General features: G+C 43.7%; 1 protein-coding gene across 2 annotated transcripts in view; it reads left to right on the forward strand.

Moving 5' to 3' along the window:
- The first annotated feature begins 65 nt into the window (after positions 1 to 65).
- Positions 66 to 17,420, forward strand: part of oma1 (OMA1 zinc metallopeptidase) — a 29,017-nt gene continuing 11,662 nt past the window's right edge. Inside the window, exons 1-8 of one of the 2 annotated variants that reach the window (XM_071406245.1) lie at positions 66 to 143; positions 3,061 to 3,502; positions 9,183 to 9,411; positions 10,200 to 10,373; positions 10,614 to 10,721; positions 11,795 to 11,923; positions 12,074 to 12,148; positions 12,379 to 12,528. In XM_071406245.1, coding sequence (XP_071262346.1) covers positions 3,066 to 3,502; positions 9,183 to 9,411; positions 10,200 to 10,373; positions 10,614 to 10,721; positions 11,795 to 11,923; positions 12,074 to 12,148; positions 12,379 to 12,528 — 1,302 coding nt within the window. In that variant the 5' untranslated portion in view covers positions 66 to 143; positions 3,061 to 3,065. The other variant, XM_071406244.1, reaches the window with a different exon arrangement.

Genomic DNA, 17,420 nt, shown 5'->3' on the forward strand with positions numbered 1-17,420 from the left:
GTCATTTTTGAGGAGACAGTCGTTGTCGGGAAACATTGTCTTAGAGCATGCATTGCAGTTGCAGGGGGGACTATTATTTTAGACGCACAAGACAGTTCCTATGTGTTTGACTTGCAGAGGACCGTCAAAGTAATTGAATAAAGGTAAATCCGAATTTATTTCTCAAGCTGGAGCCACCAAGACGAACTAAGGGGTTTTAAGAGAGTATCGATCACACAAAGGCAAATTTAACGTATTTACACGTGCTATCTTTATTGGTGCATTGCTTTAGATCAGCTAGCTAGGTAGTTATAGCTAAGCAACGACGTTAGGCAAGATTGCAATGACATGACATTGCATCTGTTACCCACATTACTAGATATTAATAAAACCACAGTTAAAAGGTGGTAATCTCAGGGAAACTACTGGCAATTGCAAACGAATGTCAGTTGAACTCAAATGTGTCACTTATGGAAGCCCATTCCCGCCACAATTCTTTTGTCGACGCTATCAATTTCGAGATACTCAAGTCAAAATGTTAACGTATGATCTTAAAAGGGATACTATTTCAACATTGAGACGCGTAAGTCAAACGTTTGAGATACTATATACAAATGTAGATACTTTAAAATGTTGAATCATGATCAAAAATGGATGATTATCGCAAAATGTTCAGCAACATAAGAATAGGGTGATTTTATTTGTAGCATTGTGTGCGGATGTCCATGTATGGTTGCAGAGGTCAGTACAGCCGGGCTGCCCGCATACTTGTGCCAAACTGGCATTTGCCCCAGCACTTTTGATTTGGTTTAATTAAAATGTTGCCACAAAAACATTGAAAAGATGGACAACAAAGTAACTTTGTTTAGACTGATTTGCCACAAGATCTGTCTACCTTTGCACAGTTAATCTGTGCTTCAGTCTGATCAGCTGTAGCCTACTTATAACAACAACAGCTGCAGGTAGCCTAGAGAAGCCTACGCACTCTGATCCCCTCTGGCCACGGGAAACAACCCACTGGGAACCACTTCATTTCAACGTGGAAATGTTGGTAATATTTGGTTGAGACGTTGATCAATGAGATTTTAACTTTTATTCACCCACTCAAGCCAGCAGGTGTTTCTTAATTTCGGTACTATCGAGTTTGAAAACTATACTCATCTAATAATCAAATACATTTCGATATTGGAGTGAGGTTGAGACCACATTGTGATCGGATTTTACCGAAACACACCATGAATTCAACAGGGATTATCGCCAATCCATGAAGTGTGTTGAGAAGTATTAGCCGTTTTGTGACGTAGGCTTCTTTACATTAAATAAGGATAAACGCCTGAGTTAAGAATAGGGAAACAAACGGTATCAACTAGGACCTGTTTGATGTTGCACACTCTTGAAAAGCACTCTGATGTATAATACACTTTGCACCATGAGTAGAATTGTATCTTCCAGACATAGGGTCTATACTACTGTTGGTTATTGTCATTCTGTGTAACACAATTAGAGCTTTAACTTGGAACAGCATTGTGTAAACCTTTGTCCATGTAAAAACGTGTGTTGCAAAAGTCAAGAACAGTTTAAATAAATGTATAAATAAAAGCTTTTAAAAAAGACACTGTCGTAACAGGCTTTGATGCTTTTAACTTCTTAAGAACTATTTCATGCCCTTCCACTGCCCCTCTTGCGGCCAGGTGCATATTTCAGGCAGGTTGACATCACCTGTAGTATTTCTGCCTCTGTAGCCTTTGATTCACCAAGACTCACACTTGGTGTAAAGGGGGAAAGCAAATATTAGCTAGAGAAGGTATTCAAATGTCATGTAAAATGTCATGATTTGGCCTCCACTGTACATATGATGCTGCAAAGGGTGGAGTCCTCAAAGGCACTCATCCCATTGTTTCATTTCATATTCATCGTTGACATGAGGCTTGTTTGTCAGGGTTCTGTATAGAACACAAACTATGTTCTTTACAAGCAACACACCATGACCTATTTTGAAGAAGTGAAAAAAATATGGTAATAGTTTACCAGTGCATTGCTCTCTTCACCTGGTCCGGGATGTCTTTCCCCCCAGCTTTGAGATCTGAGATATCTAATTTGACAAAAAGACACTAATGCATTCCACATGTAGTGGAATTTTCCATCCAGTACTACATTGCAATATAATGTCATTAAATTCATACCAATGAAACATTTAATTTCTCACCATGTATTTTCGGAAATCATTCTCCATTAGCTGCTCTTCCATCTTTAGTAATACTTCTTCCGTCTCGTTCAGGTTGAAGTAGAATTCCTCAACCGGACTCGTCGACTGTCCTTTAAAAGGTCACTAATCTCACAAAGGAGTTATAGGACTTAAACATTTTTTATTTTTTATTTTTAATAATTGTTAAAGTCATTTACATTTTTTTTTACTTCCAAATATAACAGCCTAATTTCAATATCATAAAAAATAGTTGTCATACTTGCTTCCGGCATAGGAAAAGGATCTGAGCCTTTGCAGCGCTTTGGTGAGGGGGATCTCTTCTGAAGAGGCAGGAGACCTCGGCCTCCCACATGACCTGTCCTCGGAGCATGAAGGCTCAAGATTCTCTGCAGTAAAATACATCATGGCAATTCTTGGTACAGATAAAATACCTTTCCCAATTGATCAAGAATGAGAATAAGGGGAATGCTTATGTTGTGAAGGGCCATCCTCACTGTCATTACTTGGTGGCTTGTGCTGTGTTTTAGCCTTTTGCTTCTTGGTAGCATTGGCACAGGTTTTCTGGTGCTGGGGGCATATTTTGGTGGGGGCTTGGGTAGACCTTTGCCTGAAAATAAACATAGTATCGACATTTTAGGGCTCTGTTCAATTAGTAAAGCTCAAGCGTTTCCGAGTTTACCGTGAATGCAGTCTCCGCTAAAGCGGGAACATTGCTTTTAAATTTAAATCACGCTCTAAAGCTGAAGTTCCGCGATGTAGATTGAATAGAGCCCTTCATGTTTTTTGGGTTGGTGGGAATGGGCTTCCATAGTCAAGGACTGTTCTTCCATAGGCTTTCACCTGGGCATTTCAGGAATTGGTGTCTTCTCATTCAGGAACCATGGAGTTGTTGTGTGTCCGTCTCATGAGGAACCAACGCAGTTGCCTACCTGCCTACCTGTCTAGAAGCTTTCAAACCTCCCTTTGCCGACAGAGACAATCAACAACCAGGAGGACATTACCTTCTACAGAACTCTACTCAACCAACACATGTCGGAATCTACTGCAGCCTGAAACCACAGACTCTGTTTGTCAACTACAATTAAGGCCATCTTTATCTCAGAGACGACTTTTCTCATCTGAGAATGCAAGAACAGTACTTTTCCCAGTGGGGACACCTAGACCTGACCCTGCTGTCCACTGTCTCCCTGTTATATGGCTGTCTAAGCATGGACAGAACTTCATCCATACCTCTGCTCCTCTCCGCGCCCTGCCTGCGCCTCTCATATGGCTGGTACTCAAACCCCTGCAGAAGATAGTGGCTATTATACTGGGCAGGTAAGATACACGTCCGAGTGTCATCTCCTTCCATCTACAATGCATTTGAAGTTTTCAGACCCCTTCACTTTTTCTACATTTTATTACATCACAGCCTTATTCTAAAATGGATTAAAAAAAATTCCCCTCAATCTACACATAACACCCCATAATGACAAATCCAAAAAAAGATTTGACATTTTTGCAAATGTATAAAAAATTAAAACGTATATCACATTTACATAGGTATTCAGACTCTTTACTAAGTATTTTGTTGTAGCACCTTTGGTAGCGATTACAGCCTTGTGTCTTCCTGGGTACGACGCTACAAGCTTGGCACACCTGTATTTGGGGAGTTTCTCCCCTTCTTCTCTGCAGATCCTCTCAAGCTCTGTCAGGTTGGATGGGGAGTGTTGCCGCACAGCTATTTTCAGGTCTCTCCAGAGATGTTCGATCTGTTTCAAGTCCGGGCTCTGTCTGTGCCACTCAAGGAAATTCAGAGACTTGTCCCGGAGCCACTCCTATGTTGTCTTGGCTGTGTGCTTAGGGTTGTTGTCCTGTTGGAAGGTGAACCTTCGCCCCAGTCTGAGGTCCTGAGTGCTCTAGAGCAGGTCTCTCTGTGCTTTGCTCTGTTGATCTTTCCCTCGATCCTGACTAGTCTCCCAGTCCCTGCCGCTGAAAAATATCCCCACCGCATGATGCTGCCACCACCATGCTTCACCGTAGGGATGATATTGTCCAGGGGATGAGCGGTACCTGGTTTCCTCCAGATGTGATGCATGGCATTCAGGCCCAAGAGTTCAATCTTGGTTTCATCAAACCAGAGAATCTTGTTTCTCATGGTCTGAGAGTCTTTAGGTGCCTTTTGACAAACTCCAAACGGGCTGTCATATGCCTTTTGCTGAGTGGCTTTTGTCTGGCCACTCTACCATAAAGGCCTGATTGGTGGAGTGCTGCAGAGATGGGAGAACATTCCAGAAGGACAACCATCTCCACAGAGGAACTCTAGAGCTCTGTCAGAGTGACCATCGGGTTCTTGGTCAGCTCCCTGACCAAGGCCCTTCTCCCCCGATTGCTCAGTTCGGCTGGGTGGCCAGCTCTACGAAGATTCTTGCTGGTTCCAAACTTCTTCCGCCTTGATGGAGGCCACTGTTTTCTTGGACACCTTCAATACTGCAGACTTTTTTTGGTACACTTTCCCAGATGTGTGCCTTGACGCAATCCTGTCTTGGAGCTCTACGGACAATTCCTTCGACCTCATGGCTTGGTTTTTGCTCTGACATGCACTGTCAACTGTGGGATCTTATATTGACAGGTGTGTGCCTTTCCAAATCATGTCCAATCAATTGAATTTACCACAGGTGGACTCCAATCAAGTTGTAGAAACGTGTCAAGGATGATCAATAGAAACAGGATGCACGTAAGCTCTCATAACAAAGGGTCTGAATACTTATGTAAATAAGGTTTTTCTGTTTTCTATTTTTAATAGGTTTGCAAAACATTTCTAAACCTGTTTTTTCGCTTTGTCATTATGGGGTATTGTGTGTAGATTGATGAGGGAAAACATTTATTTGATGCTTTCTAGAATAATGCTGTAACGTAACAAAATGTGGAAAAGGTGAAGGGGTCTGAATACTTTCCGAATGCACAGTACATTGATAAGGTTAATGATGGTAAGATAAACGTTCCTGCTCTGTCTCTAGTAGTGCTACATGGTGTTTTTGGTGTCTCTGTCTCTAGTAGTGCTACATGGTGTGTTTGGTGTCTCTGTCTCTAGTAGTGCTACATGGTGTTTTTGGTGTCTCTGTCTCTAGTAGTGCTACATGGTGTGTTTGGTGTCTCTGTCTCTAGTAGTGCTACATGGTGTTTTTGGTGTCTCTGTCTCTAGTAGTGCTACATGGTGTGTTTTGTGTCTCTGTCTCTAGTAGTGCTACATGGTGTTTTTGGTGTCTCTGTCTCTAGTAGTGCTACATGGTGTTTTTGGTGTCTCTGTCTCTAGTAGTGCTACATGGTGTTTTTGGTGTCTCTGTCTCTAGTAGTGCTACATGGTGTTTTTGGTGTCTCTGTCTCTAGTAGTGCTACATGGTGTTTTTGGTGTCTCTGTCTCTAGTAGTGCTACATGGTGTTTTTGGTGTCTCTGTCTCTAGTAGTGCTACATGGTGTTTTTGGTGTCTCTGTCTCTAGTAGTGCTACATGGTGTGTTTGGCGTCTCTGTCTCTAGTAGTGCTACATGGTGTTTTTGGCGTCTCTGTCTCTAGTAGTGCTACATGGTGTTTTTGGCGTCTCTGTCTCTAGTAGTGCTACATGGTGTTTTTGGTGTCTCTGTCTCTAGTAGTGCTACATGGTGTTTTTGGTGTCTCTGTCTCTAGTAGTGCTACATGGTGTTTTTGGTGTCTCTGTCTCTAGTAGTGCTACATGGTGTGTTTGGCGTCTCTGTCTCTAGTAGTGCTACATGGTGTTTTTGGCGTCTCTGTCTCTAGTAGTGCTACATGGTGTTTTTGGTGTCTCTGTCTCTAGTAGTGCTACATGGTGTTTTTGGTGTCTCTGTCTCTAGTAGTGCTACATGGTGTTTTTGGTGTCTCTGTCTCTAGTAGTGCTACATGGTGTTTTTGGTGTCTCTGTCTCTAGTAGTGCTACATGGTGTTTTTGGTGTCTCTGTCTCTAGTAGTGCTACATGGTGTTTTTGTTGTCTCTGTCTCTAGTAGTGCTACATGGTGTTTTTGGTGTCTCTGTCTCTAGTAGTGCTACATGGTGTTTTTGGTGTCTCTGTCTCTAGTAGTGCTACATGGTGTTTTTGGTGTCTCTGTCTCTAGTAGTGCTACATGGTGTTTTTGGTGTCTCTGTCTCTAGTAGTGCTACATGGTGTTTTTGGTGTCTCTGTCTCTAGTAGTGCTACATGGTGTTTTTGGTGTCTCTGTCTCTAGTAGTGCTACATGGTGTTTTTGGTGTCTCTGTCTCTAGTAGTGCTACATGGTGTTTTTGGTGTCTCTGTCTCTAGTAGTGCTACATGGTGTTTTTGGTGTCTCTGTCTCTAGTAGTGCTACATGGTGTTTTTGGTGTCTCTGTCTCTAGTAGTGCTACATGGTGTGTTTGGCGTCTCTGTCTCTAGTAGTGCTACATGGTGTTTTTGGTGTCTCTGTCTCTAGTAGTGCTGCATGGTGTTTCTGGTGTCTCTGTCTCTAGTAGTGCTACATGGTGTTTTTGGTGTCTCTGTCTCTAGTAGTGCTACATGGTGTTTTTGGTGTCTCTGTCTCTAGTAGTGCTACATGGTGTTTTTGGTGTCTCTGTCTCTAGTAGTGCTACATGGTGTGTTTGGCGTCTCTGTCTCTAGTAGTGCTACATGGTGTGTTTGGCGTCTCTGTCTCTAGTAGTGCTACATGGTGTTTTTGGTGTCTCTGTCTCTAGTAGTGCTACATGGTGTTTTTGGTGTCTCTGTCTCTAGTAGTGCTACATGGTGTTTTTGGTGTCTCTGTCTCTAGTAGTGCTACATGGTGTTTTTGGTGTCTCTGTCTCTAGTAGTGCTGCATGGTGTTTCTGGTGTCTCTGTCTCTAGTAGTGCTACATGGTGTTTTTGGTGTCTCTGTCTCTAGTAGTGCTACATGGTGTGTTTGGTGTCTCTGTCTCTAGTAGTGCTACATGGTGTTTTTGGTGTCTCTGTCTCTAGTAGTGCTACATGGTGTTTTTGGCGTCTCTGTCTCTAGTAGTGCTACATGGTGTTTTTGGTGTCTCTGTCTCTAGTAGTGCTACATGGTGTGTTTGGTGTCTCTGTCTCTAGTAGTGCTACATGGTGTTTTTGGTGTCTCTGTCTCTAGTAGTGCTACATGGTGTTTTTGGTGTCTCTGTCTCTAGTAGTGCTACATGGTGTTTTTGGTGTCTCTGTCTCTAGTAGTGCTACATGGTGTTTTTGGTGTCTCTGTCTCTAGTAGTGCTACATGGTGTGTTTGGTGTCTCTGTCTCTAGTAGTGCTACATGGTGTTTTTGGTGTCTCTGTCTCTAGTAGTGCTACATGGTGTTTTTGGTGTCTCTGTCTCTAGTAGTGCTACATGGTGTTTTTGGTGTCTCTGTCTCTAGTAGTGCTACATGGTGTTTCTGGTGTCTCTGTCTCTAGTAGTGCTACATGGTGTTTTTGGTGTCTCTGTCTCTAGTAGTGCTACATGGTGTGTTTGGTGTCTCTGTCTCTAGTAGTGCTACATGGTGTGTTTGGTGTCTCTGTCTCTAGTAGTGCTACATGGTGTTTTTGGTGTCTCTGTCTCTAGTAGTGCTACATGGTGTTTTTGGTGTCTCTGTCTCTAGTAGTGCTACATGGTGTTTTTGGTGTCTCTGTCTCTAGTAGTGCTACATGGTGTGTTTGGTGTCTCTGTCTCTAGTAGTGCTACATGGTGTTTTTGGTGTCTCTGTCTCTAGTAGTGCTACATGGTGTTTTTGGTGTCTCTGTCTCTAGTAGTGCTACATGGTGTGTTTGGTGTCTCTGTCTCTAGTAGTGCTACATGGTGTTTTTGGTGTCTCTGTCTCTAGTAGTGCTACATGGTGTGTTTGGCGTCTCTGTCTCTAGTAGTGCTACATGGTGTTTTTGGTGTCTCTGTCTCTAGTAGTGCTACATGGTGTGTTTGGCGTCTCTGTCTCTAGTAGTGCTACATGGTGTTTTTGGTGTCTCTGTCTCTAGTAGTGCTACATGGTGTTTTTGGTGTCTCTGTCTCTAGTAGTGCTACATGGTGTTTTTGGTGTCTCTGTCTCTAGTAGTGCTACATGGTGTTTTTGGTGTCTCTGTCTCTAGTAGTGCTACATGGTGTTTTTGGTGTCTCTGTCTCTAGTAGTGCTACATGGTGTTTTTGGTGTCTCTGTCTCTAGTAGTGCTACATGGTGTTTTTGGTGTCTCTGTCTCTAGTAGTGCTACATGGTGTTTTTGGTGTCTCTGTCTCTAGTAGTGCTACATGGTGTTTTTGGTGTCTCTGTCTCTAGTAGTGCTACATGGTGTTTTTGGTGTCTCTGTCTCTAGTAGTGCTACATGGTGTTTTTGGTGTCTCTGTCTCTAGTAGTGCTACATGGTGTGTTTGGCGTCTCTGTCTCTAGTAGTGCTACATGGTGTTTTTGGTGTCTCTGTCTCTAGTAGTGCTACATGGTGTGTTTGGCGTCTCTGTCTCTAGTAGTGCTACATGGTGTTTTTGGTGTCTCTGTCTCTAGTAGTGCTACATGGTGTTTTTGGTGTCTCTGTCTCTAGTAGTGCTACATGGTGTTTTTGGTGTCTCTGTCTCTAGTAGTGCTACATGGTGTTTTTGGTGTCTCTGTCTCTAGTAGTGCTACATGGTGTTTTTGGTGTCTCTGTCTCTAGTAGTGCTACATGGTGTTTTTGGTGTCTCTGTCTCTAGTAGTGCTACATGGTGTTTTTGGTGTCTCTGTCTCTAGTAGTGCTACATGGTGTTTTTGGTGTCTCTGTCTCTAGTAGTGCTACATGGTGTTTTTGGTGTCTCTGTCTCTAGTAGTGCTACATGGTGTTTTTGGCGTCTCTGTCTCTAGTAGTGCTACATGGTGTGTTTGGCGTCTCTGTCTCTAGTAGTGCTACATGGTGTGTTTGGTGTCTCTGTCTCTAGTAGTGCTGCATGGTGTTTTTGGTGTCTCTGTCTCTAGTAGTGCTACATGGTGTTTTTGGTGTTTCTATCTCCAGTAGTGCTGCATGGTGTTTTTGGTGTCCCCTCTCCTCTAGGAGTATCAGGAAGTGGTGGTTGGCCCTCCCGCCCAATAAGCAGCAGCTCGTGCGTGAGAACTTCTGGCGTCGCCGTTGGCAGCTGGTGGCCGGGGGTATGGTTGCTATGGTGATCATGGCAAGTTTCTTCCTGACTCATCTGGACGAATCGCCCATCACGGGACGCACACGCCTCCTAGTGTTCAGTAGAGAGAACTACATGGAGCTGGCTGCAGTGACAGCAGATGGGGTGAGACCAATAACTGTATATATGAATGGCCATCGATCACGTGACACCATTCATTCCTTTGTGAAGACTCAATAGCGCGTTGAAGACAAATGAAGTCTGTTAAGATAACGTCTCATGGAGACATAACATGCACGGTTTGAGCTCCTCCAGGAAGTGACGTTGCAGGCTAGCCCAGTACTGCAGTACGCTTGCCCAGTACTACATATATCTGGTGAATTAGAAGCAATTATTGGTATCATAATTGTCTTAAAAAATGTATTCCATTTACTATAATGGGGGAATCCTGTTTTTTGCTAACAATGCCTGCAGTACCGCGGACAGAGAGAGGGTGAAGAGATGCTGTTAACCCTGTGGGCCATATTAAATCTAATAAGATCATCGTTTTTAACCATTCAGATGAACCTGTTTTAGGAAATTGTGATTTCATAATATATGATATATTATAAACCTGGTGGTTCGAGCCCTGAATGCTGATTGGCTGAGAGCCGTGGTATATCAGACCGTATATACTGTTCTAATTACGGTGGTAACCAGTTTATAACAGCAATAAGGCACCTCGGGTGTGTGGTAGATGTCCAATATACCACGGCTAAGGCCTGTATCCAGGCACTCCGCATTGCGTCGTGCAGAAGAACAGCCGTTAGCCGTGGTATATTGGCCATATACCACACCCCCTCGGGCCTTATTGCTTAATTATAATATAATAATAGTTCAGTAACCGACTCTTGTTTGTGTCCTCAGTGCATGGAGGATGTTGATTTAACCGTGTGTGTGTGTTTTCTACCCAGTACATGGAGGAATTTGCTGAGTTGATGGTTCCAGAGAAGGACCCTCGTCACCAGGTGGTAGAGAGAGTGGTGGAGCACCTGGCCCAGAGGAACAAAGACATCCCAGAGGTCTCCTCTGTTCCATGGAGCGTCCACTTGGTCGACAGCCCTACCGTCAACGCTTTCATACTGCCTGTGAGTCCCAGGCCCTGGTGTGTGTGTGTGTGTGTGTGTGTGTGTGTGTGTGTGTGTGTGTGTGTGTGTGTGTGTGTGTGTGTGTGTGTGTGTGTGTGTGTGTGTGTGTGTGTGTGTGTGTGACTTTGTTTTTATTCCCAGTCCAGTTCAAAACATGTAGACGAAACTGGCCAGCGCAGATCAAAACAGTAAGAGCAAAAGTTGACTGTTGTTTGTATGATACCCGTCTCGCTCCTCTAGAATGGAAAGGTGTTCATGTTCACTGGGATGTTGGAGGCCGTTGCAGATATTCACCAGCTCACCTTCATCCTGGGACATGAGATGGCCCACGCAGTGATGGGACACTCTGTGAGTATACAGCCAGGCCTTTCTGTCTGTCTCTCTAGTGATGGTACACTGAGTATACAGCCAGGCCTTTCTGTCTGTCTCTCTAGTGATGGGACACTGAGTATACAGCCAGGCCTTTCTGTCTGTCTCTCTAGTGATGGGACACTGAGTATACAGCCAGGCCTTTCTGTCTGTCTCTCTAGTGATGGTACACTGAGTATACAGCCAGGCCTTTCTGTCTGTCTCTCTAGTGATGGTACACTGAGTATACAGCCAGGCCTTTCTGTCTGTCTCTCTAGTGATGGTACACTGAGTATACAGCCAGGCCTTTCTGTCTGTCTCTGGTATACGTGTGTGAGGATTTTGAATAGGACTGAATTGTGTGTCCTCACAAGGTTAGTTATACAAGACTGTGTGTGTGTGTCTTCTCGTTGCTTGCTTGGGGGCTACACAGAATCGTGTCCTGTTCTGTGCCGAGTGACTCGTCAGCCTCAGTCATGCTACAGTACTACTGCTCTCCTCCTCTCTCTCATCCACGTCACCTCACCTGACCTACAGCTCAGATCTGTTGCAGGTCTTCAGAGAGGATGTCATTAATTGCAGTGGGGTTGTATCATCAGTCACTAGTTGTAAGAAGCTCACAGACAGAGAGTACTTTAGATGTCTGAGACGCTAATGGTGTTTCTGGACTGACGGTACAGCCGTTTTTAAGTAGAGAGTCTGGTCCCTTTTCAATGGAATCAGAGCAGCTGACTGTTCTAATCGGATATGGCTCCTGCTCTGAGAGAAATGTTTGGAGTTGGTTTCTGATCTTTTCCTCTGAGACCTGTATACCCTCCAATACAGGACCGTTTAATTGGATGAAGAAAATGAATATGGATTAATCAGTTCCAGCCTCGCCCTGGGTGTCTGCTGTTAGATTCACCGTTTCCTAATGTAATCTCCATATTAGGTCTGAATTAAAAGTTGAGATGAAATAGGTGGGAACAATCAATACACTTACAGAGAATTATTTATTTGTTGCTTTTCTACGTTCTCTCTCCCCTCCCTACTTTTTTCTCTCTTTTTGCTCCTTCCTCCCTTCCTCCCTCCAGGCAGAGCAGGCCAGTATGTCTCATGTGGTAGACTTCCTGTCTCTGATCCTGCTAACAGCCATCTGGGCCATGTGTCCTCGAGACAGCCTGGCTGTACTGGGACAGTGGATACAGACTAAGCTCATACAGGTAACAGACACATATCAGGATTTTTCATGTGGTGGAATATATGTTTAACTAATCTCTCTGTCTCTGTGTGTCTCTCTCTGTCTCTGTGTGTCTTTCTCTCTCTCTCTGTGTGTGTGTGTGTGTGTGTGTGTGTGTGTGTGTGTGTGTCAGTTCCTGTTTGATCGTCCCTATAGCAGGAAGTTGGAGGCAGAAGCTGATCAGGTTGGACTCCAGCTGGCTGCCAAGGTACAGGATAGGACAGTAGCTCTGTCTCACTGTTGCCTCCTGACCCTTCTCTATATGCTGACTAAACTTACAGCTGCCTACAGTGCACTAGATGGCGATGTTGTCAAATCTAGAATTTCTCCCACTCTTCTAACCGTCAACCTGTTCTGGATGCTGTAGTAATGTATCGTTTCCGTGACAACCATACAGGCGCCCAGGGTGTGTGTAACCCAGTCTGTCTCTCCCTCCAGGCATGTGCTGATGTGCGGGCAGGGCCAGTGTTCTGGCAGCAGATGGAGATCAGTGACCAGCTGGGAGGAGAACATTCAGTACCAGAGTGGCTCTCCACACACCCCTCTCACAGGAACAGAGTTATACAGCTGGACAGGCTGGTCCCACAGGTAGCAAGCATGCAGGGGAGAGAGAGAGAGCGGGAGAGAGACTCGTCCACATACACCAGTATACACTGTCGCCAAGGGTCTATATTCAGAGGGGTTGGGTTAAATGCGGAAGACACATTTCAGTTAAATGCGTTCATTCCAACAACTGACTAGGTATCCCTCTTTCCCTTCCTATATGATGTCAATCTTGTTATCAAGTCATTCCTGCAGTCTGATGAGACATGGTGGCTGTGTGTTGGTGGTATGCACACGACCGATGAGTCTGCTATACCTGGTCTCACACCGCAGGCAGTTAGAATAGTCCACGTGACCTACTGGTGTTGCTAATGTATAGAAGCGCATCACATGGTCTGAAGACTGGTGCAAGAGGAGTACTCCCAACAGAGCAGTAGGATTGAGCAGGGAGTCTAGTCTAACGAGACACCTACAGATGTCGGAGCCTAATTTGACCCCATTCGTCGCAGGAGAAAAATAATCATGCAGCAATGAGATTTTAATAAATATTTAGCCTCACCGCCAGGGGGCAGCTGAAGGCGTTTGTTTTGTATACAACGCACACCGTACCTACATTATACCTTATGTAGGCTACATGCAGGCTACAGCATGTCTCGTGTGAATTCTTATGTAGAGGTAGATGCAGTTTTCGTTAGGGGACATCTTTATTTAAAAAAAAATGTAATCAATTGTTTTATTAAATGTTGAAGGCAAGCATAAGGCAGAATAGATGTATGGTTTCCTCAATGTCTGTTTCCCGGGACACAGAGTCTACATGGATTTGAATCCTGCCCACTGCCCTTTAACTCATGGATGAAGGTCTATTTTTTTACGCATTCGTTCCACGTTTTTTACAGTGTTAATTCTGTGTTGTTACAGGGTTAAGACAGAAACAACTCAAATGGTTAACAGTTTAGGCATGAATTCCGAGTGGTTAAGGTTAAGACTATGGTTTAGGGAAGGCTTAACTTCTCTGGGATATGTGGGACGGTAGCGTCCCACTTGGCCAAAAGCCAGAAAAAATGTAGCGCGCCAAATTCAAAAATATTACTATAAAAATCAATCTTTCATGCAATCACAAATGAAAGACACCAAATTAAAGTTACACATGTTGTGAATCCAGCCAACATGTCTGATTTCAAAAGGATTTACGGGGAAAGCACACCAAACAATTATGTTAGCTCAGTACATAGCCACAGAAAAACACAGCCATTTTCCCAGCAAAAGATAATAGTCACAAAAAGCAGAAATAGAGATAAAATGAATCACTAACCTTTGATGATCTTCATCAGATGACACTCATAGGACATCATGTTACACAATACATTTATGTTTTGTTCGATAATGTGCATATCTATATCCACAAATCTCGGTTTACATTGGCGCCATGTTCAGAAATGCCTCCAAAATATCTGGAGAAATTGCAGAGAGCCACGTCAAATAACAGAAATACTCATCATAAACTTTGATGAAAGATACATGTTTTACATAGAATTAAAGATACACTTGTTCTTAATACAACCGCTGTGTCAGATTTCAAAAAAACTTTACGTAAAAGCACACAATGCAATAATCTGAGACGGCGCTCAAAAATAACAACATTTCTCCGCCATGTTGGAGTCAACAGAAATACGAAATTACATCATAAATATTCCCTTACCTTTGATGATCTTCATCAGAATGCACTCCCAGGAATCCTAGTTCCACAATAAATCGTTGTTTTGTTAGATAATGTCCATTACTTATGTCTAAGTAGCTACTTGTTTAGTGCACATGTCCAAACGCTCGCGCAGATGCAGGCGAACTCGGACGAAAACGTCAAAAAGTTATATAACAGGTCAAATAAACTGGTCAAACTAAGTAGAGAATCAATCTTCAGGATGTTGTTATCATAACTATCCAATAACGTTCCAACCGGAGAATTCCTTTGTGTCTCTAGAAGTTATGGAAAGCAAGACGATATCATTTGGAACGTGCATGACCAGGAACTGGCATTCTGCCAGACCAATGACTGAAACACGTCCCATCCGGCTCAACATCACAGTAGAGGCTTCATTCCACGTTCTACAGACTGTTGACATCTAGTGGAAGGCGTAGGAAGTGCAAACAGATCCATATTTTACAGGGAATTGAATAGGCGATGAGTTGAACATTGACCAGTCTCAGAATTCTCACTTCCTGTTTGGATTTTCTTCTCAGGTTTTTGCCTGCCATATGAGTTCTGTTATACTCACAGACATCATTCAAACAGTTTTAGAAACGTCAGAGTGTTTTATATCCAATAGTAATAATAATATGCATATATTAGCATCTGGGACAGAGTAGGAGGCAGTTCACTATGGGCATGCAATTCATCCAAAAGTGAAAATGCTGCCCCCTATCACAAAGAAGTTAAAGCAGAATAATGAAAACCGACGAGCCTATGTATCATAAGTGTTCTTAGTGCCTACTAGAGCGTTGTGAAAGGCCGTAGCACAGTGGTCTAAGCAGCACGCTCCAGCTCCGAGCCTCATGAGTTGGCGCCCAGTGCTGGGAGATATAGTGACCAGTCTGAACCTGCATTAGTCCCACATGTTAATTTCTTTTATTTAAATGTTTTCAAGATGACGTTGGAGGCGGCTTATGGTAGAGATGTTAGCATTAAATTATCTGGCAACAGCTCTGGTGGACATTCCTGCAGTCAGCATGCCAATTGCACGCTCCCTCAAAACTTGAGACATTTGTGCCATAGTGTTGTGTGACAAAACGGAACATTTTAGAGTGACCTTTTATTGTCCCCAGCACAAGGTGCACCCGTGTAATGATCATGTTGTTTAATCAGCTTCTTGATATAGCACACCTGTCAGGTGGATGGATTATCTGGGCAAAGGAGAAATGCTCACTAACGGGGATGTAAACATATTTGTGCACAAAATATGAGAGAAATACGCTTTTTGTGCGTATGGAACATTTCTGGGATCTTTTATTTTAGCTCATGAAACACGGGACCAACACTTTACATGTTATGTTTATATTTTTGTTCAGTATATATTTACAAATTATACATCATCTATAAAACGTGGACAAGCATCCACAGTGGAGGAAAGTTTATTGTTCTACAGTAGGCCCAAATCAGCTCATCAACTCAGCCAGGGAAACACAGTAACTTATTCATTATGTGACAATGGATAGGCTAACGTGTAGCCCACAGAATGTAGCCTATTGGACTATTGCAACCATCGATGGCACTAGATTACCAGCTGATGTCTCATTAAACCATCAGCACGTGCTAAATTCACCTGCACAGCTTTTCTCAATTACAACCATTGTTGGTCTCCTCATTACCGCTCCCTAAAAGTTGATGTCGGGGTTACCTTAGTCCTGCTTGCAACCCTTTTAAGATATGTTCGGTCTCTGGTTGGTCTTATCATCGGAACAACTTTTTGAACAGACTAAGGGGGATTTATCTATTTGACAAGCATTCTGTACAATGGAAATAAAGTATTTCATTATTTAACACAGCAAATCTACTGTGGCGATTTACCTGACACTTTGTATGAATGGAAACTCATGTTGGTGAATCTTACTGTTATTATTATTTATTTTTTCCTATTTATGTTATTCAAAGTGTCTGGTATGGTCATTTCTTATCAAGATTGGGGGGTAAATTATCCCTGGTCTCCCCATATTTGAAATGTGTAAGCAAATCAAGTCAATCGGGGGAATTTAGTTATTTTTGCCTGAAGGGCGTGGGACGGAATCGAACCCACGTCGACATGGTCGGCCTACACGTGCACGGCCCTAAGAGTGGTGTAAAGCTCGCCGTCATTGGACTGGAGCAGTGGAAACGCGTTCTCTGGAGTGATGAATCATGCTTCACCATCTGGCAGTCTGACGGACAAATCTGGGTTTGGCGGATGCCAGGAGAACACTACCTGCTCAAATGCGTAGCGCCGACTATAAAGTTTGGTGGAGGAGGAATAATGGTCTGGGGCTGTTTTTCATGGCTAGGCCCCTTAGGTCCAGTGAAAGGAAATCTTAACGCTACAGCATACAATGACATTCTAGACGATTCTGTGCTTCCAACTTTGTGGCAACGATTTGGGGAAGGCCCTTTCCTGTTTCAGCATGACAATGCCCCTGTGCACAAAGCGAGGTCCATACAGAAGTGGTTTGTCGAGATTGGTGTGGAAGAACATGACTGGCCTGCACAGAGCCCCGACCTCAACCCCATTGAACACCTTGGGATGAATTTGACCGCCGACTGCGAGCCAGACCTTATCGACCAACATCAGTTCCCGACCTCACTAATACTCTTGTGGCTGAATGGAAGCAAGTCCCCACAGCAATGTTCCAACATCTAGTGGAAAGCCTTCCCAGAAGAGTGGAGGCTGTTATAGCAGGAAAGGGGGAACAACTCCATATTAATGCTCATGATTTTGGAATGAGATGATTGAGGAGCAGGTGTCCACATACTTTTGGTCATGTTGTGTACGTACATACAAACACAAGACACACACACAGACGTATGCATGTATGCACACCACACACCCATATAACCTCACAGGCACAGTAGCACACAAACTCTCGTCTGATGGACAATTAGTGTTTTCTCCATCTGTTCCTCTCCTGCTAAAACAGACACACTCAAGGGTAAATACACTCCTGTGTGTCACACAGGGTTAGATGCACACACACACACACACACACAGACAGTTGGCACGCTACTGAGCCCTCCTGTTGAATCCCAGACTGGGACATTGACCTGTAGAAGTAGTGATCTGGATCCGTACAGTTTAGGGATGGATTTACTCACATCCACCGTGTGTGTAGGACAGAAAACACACCTGATTAACGGACGGCCGAAATGTACTTTCAAAGAATCTTGTGGCCGTACTATCGTCTCTGACCACACAGCA

The sequence above is a fragment of the Salvelinus alpinus genome, chromosome 6 (genome assembly GCF_045679555.1).
Source record: "Salvelinus alpinus chromosome 6, SLU_Salpinus.1, whole genome shotgun sequence".
NCBI lineage: Eukaryota > Metazoa > Chordata > Actinopteri > Salmoniformes > Salmonidae > Salvelinus > Salvelinus alpinus.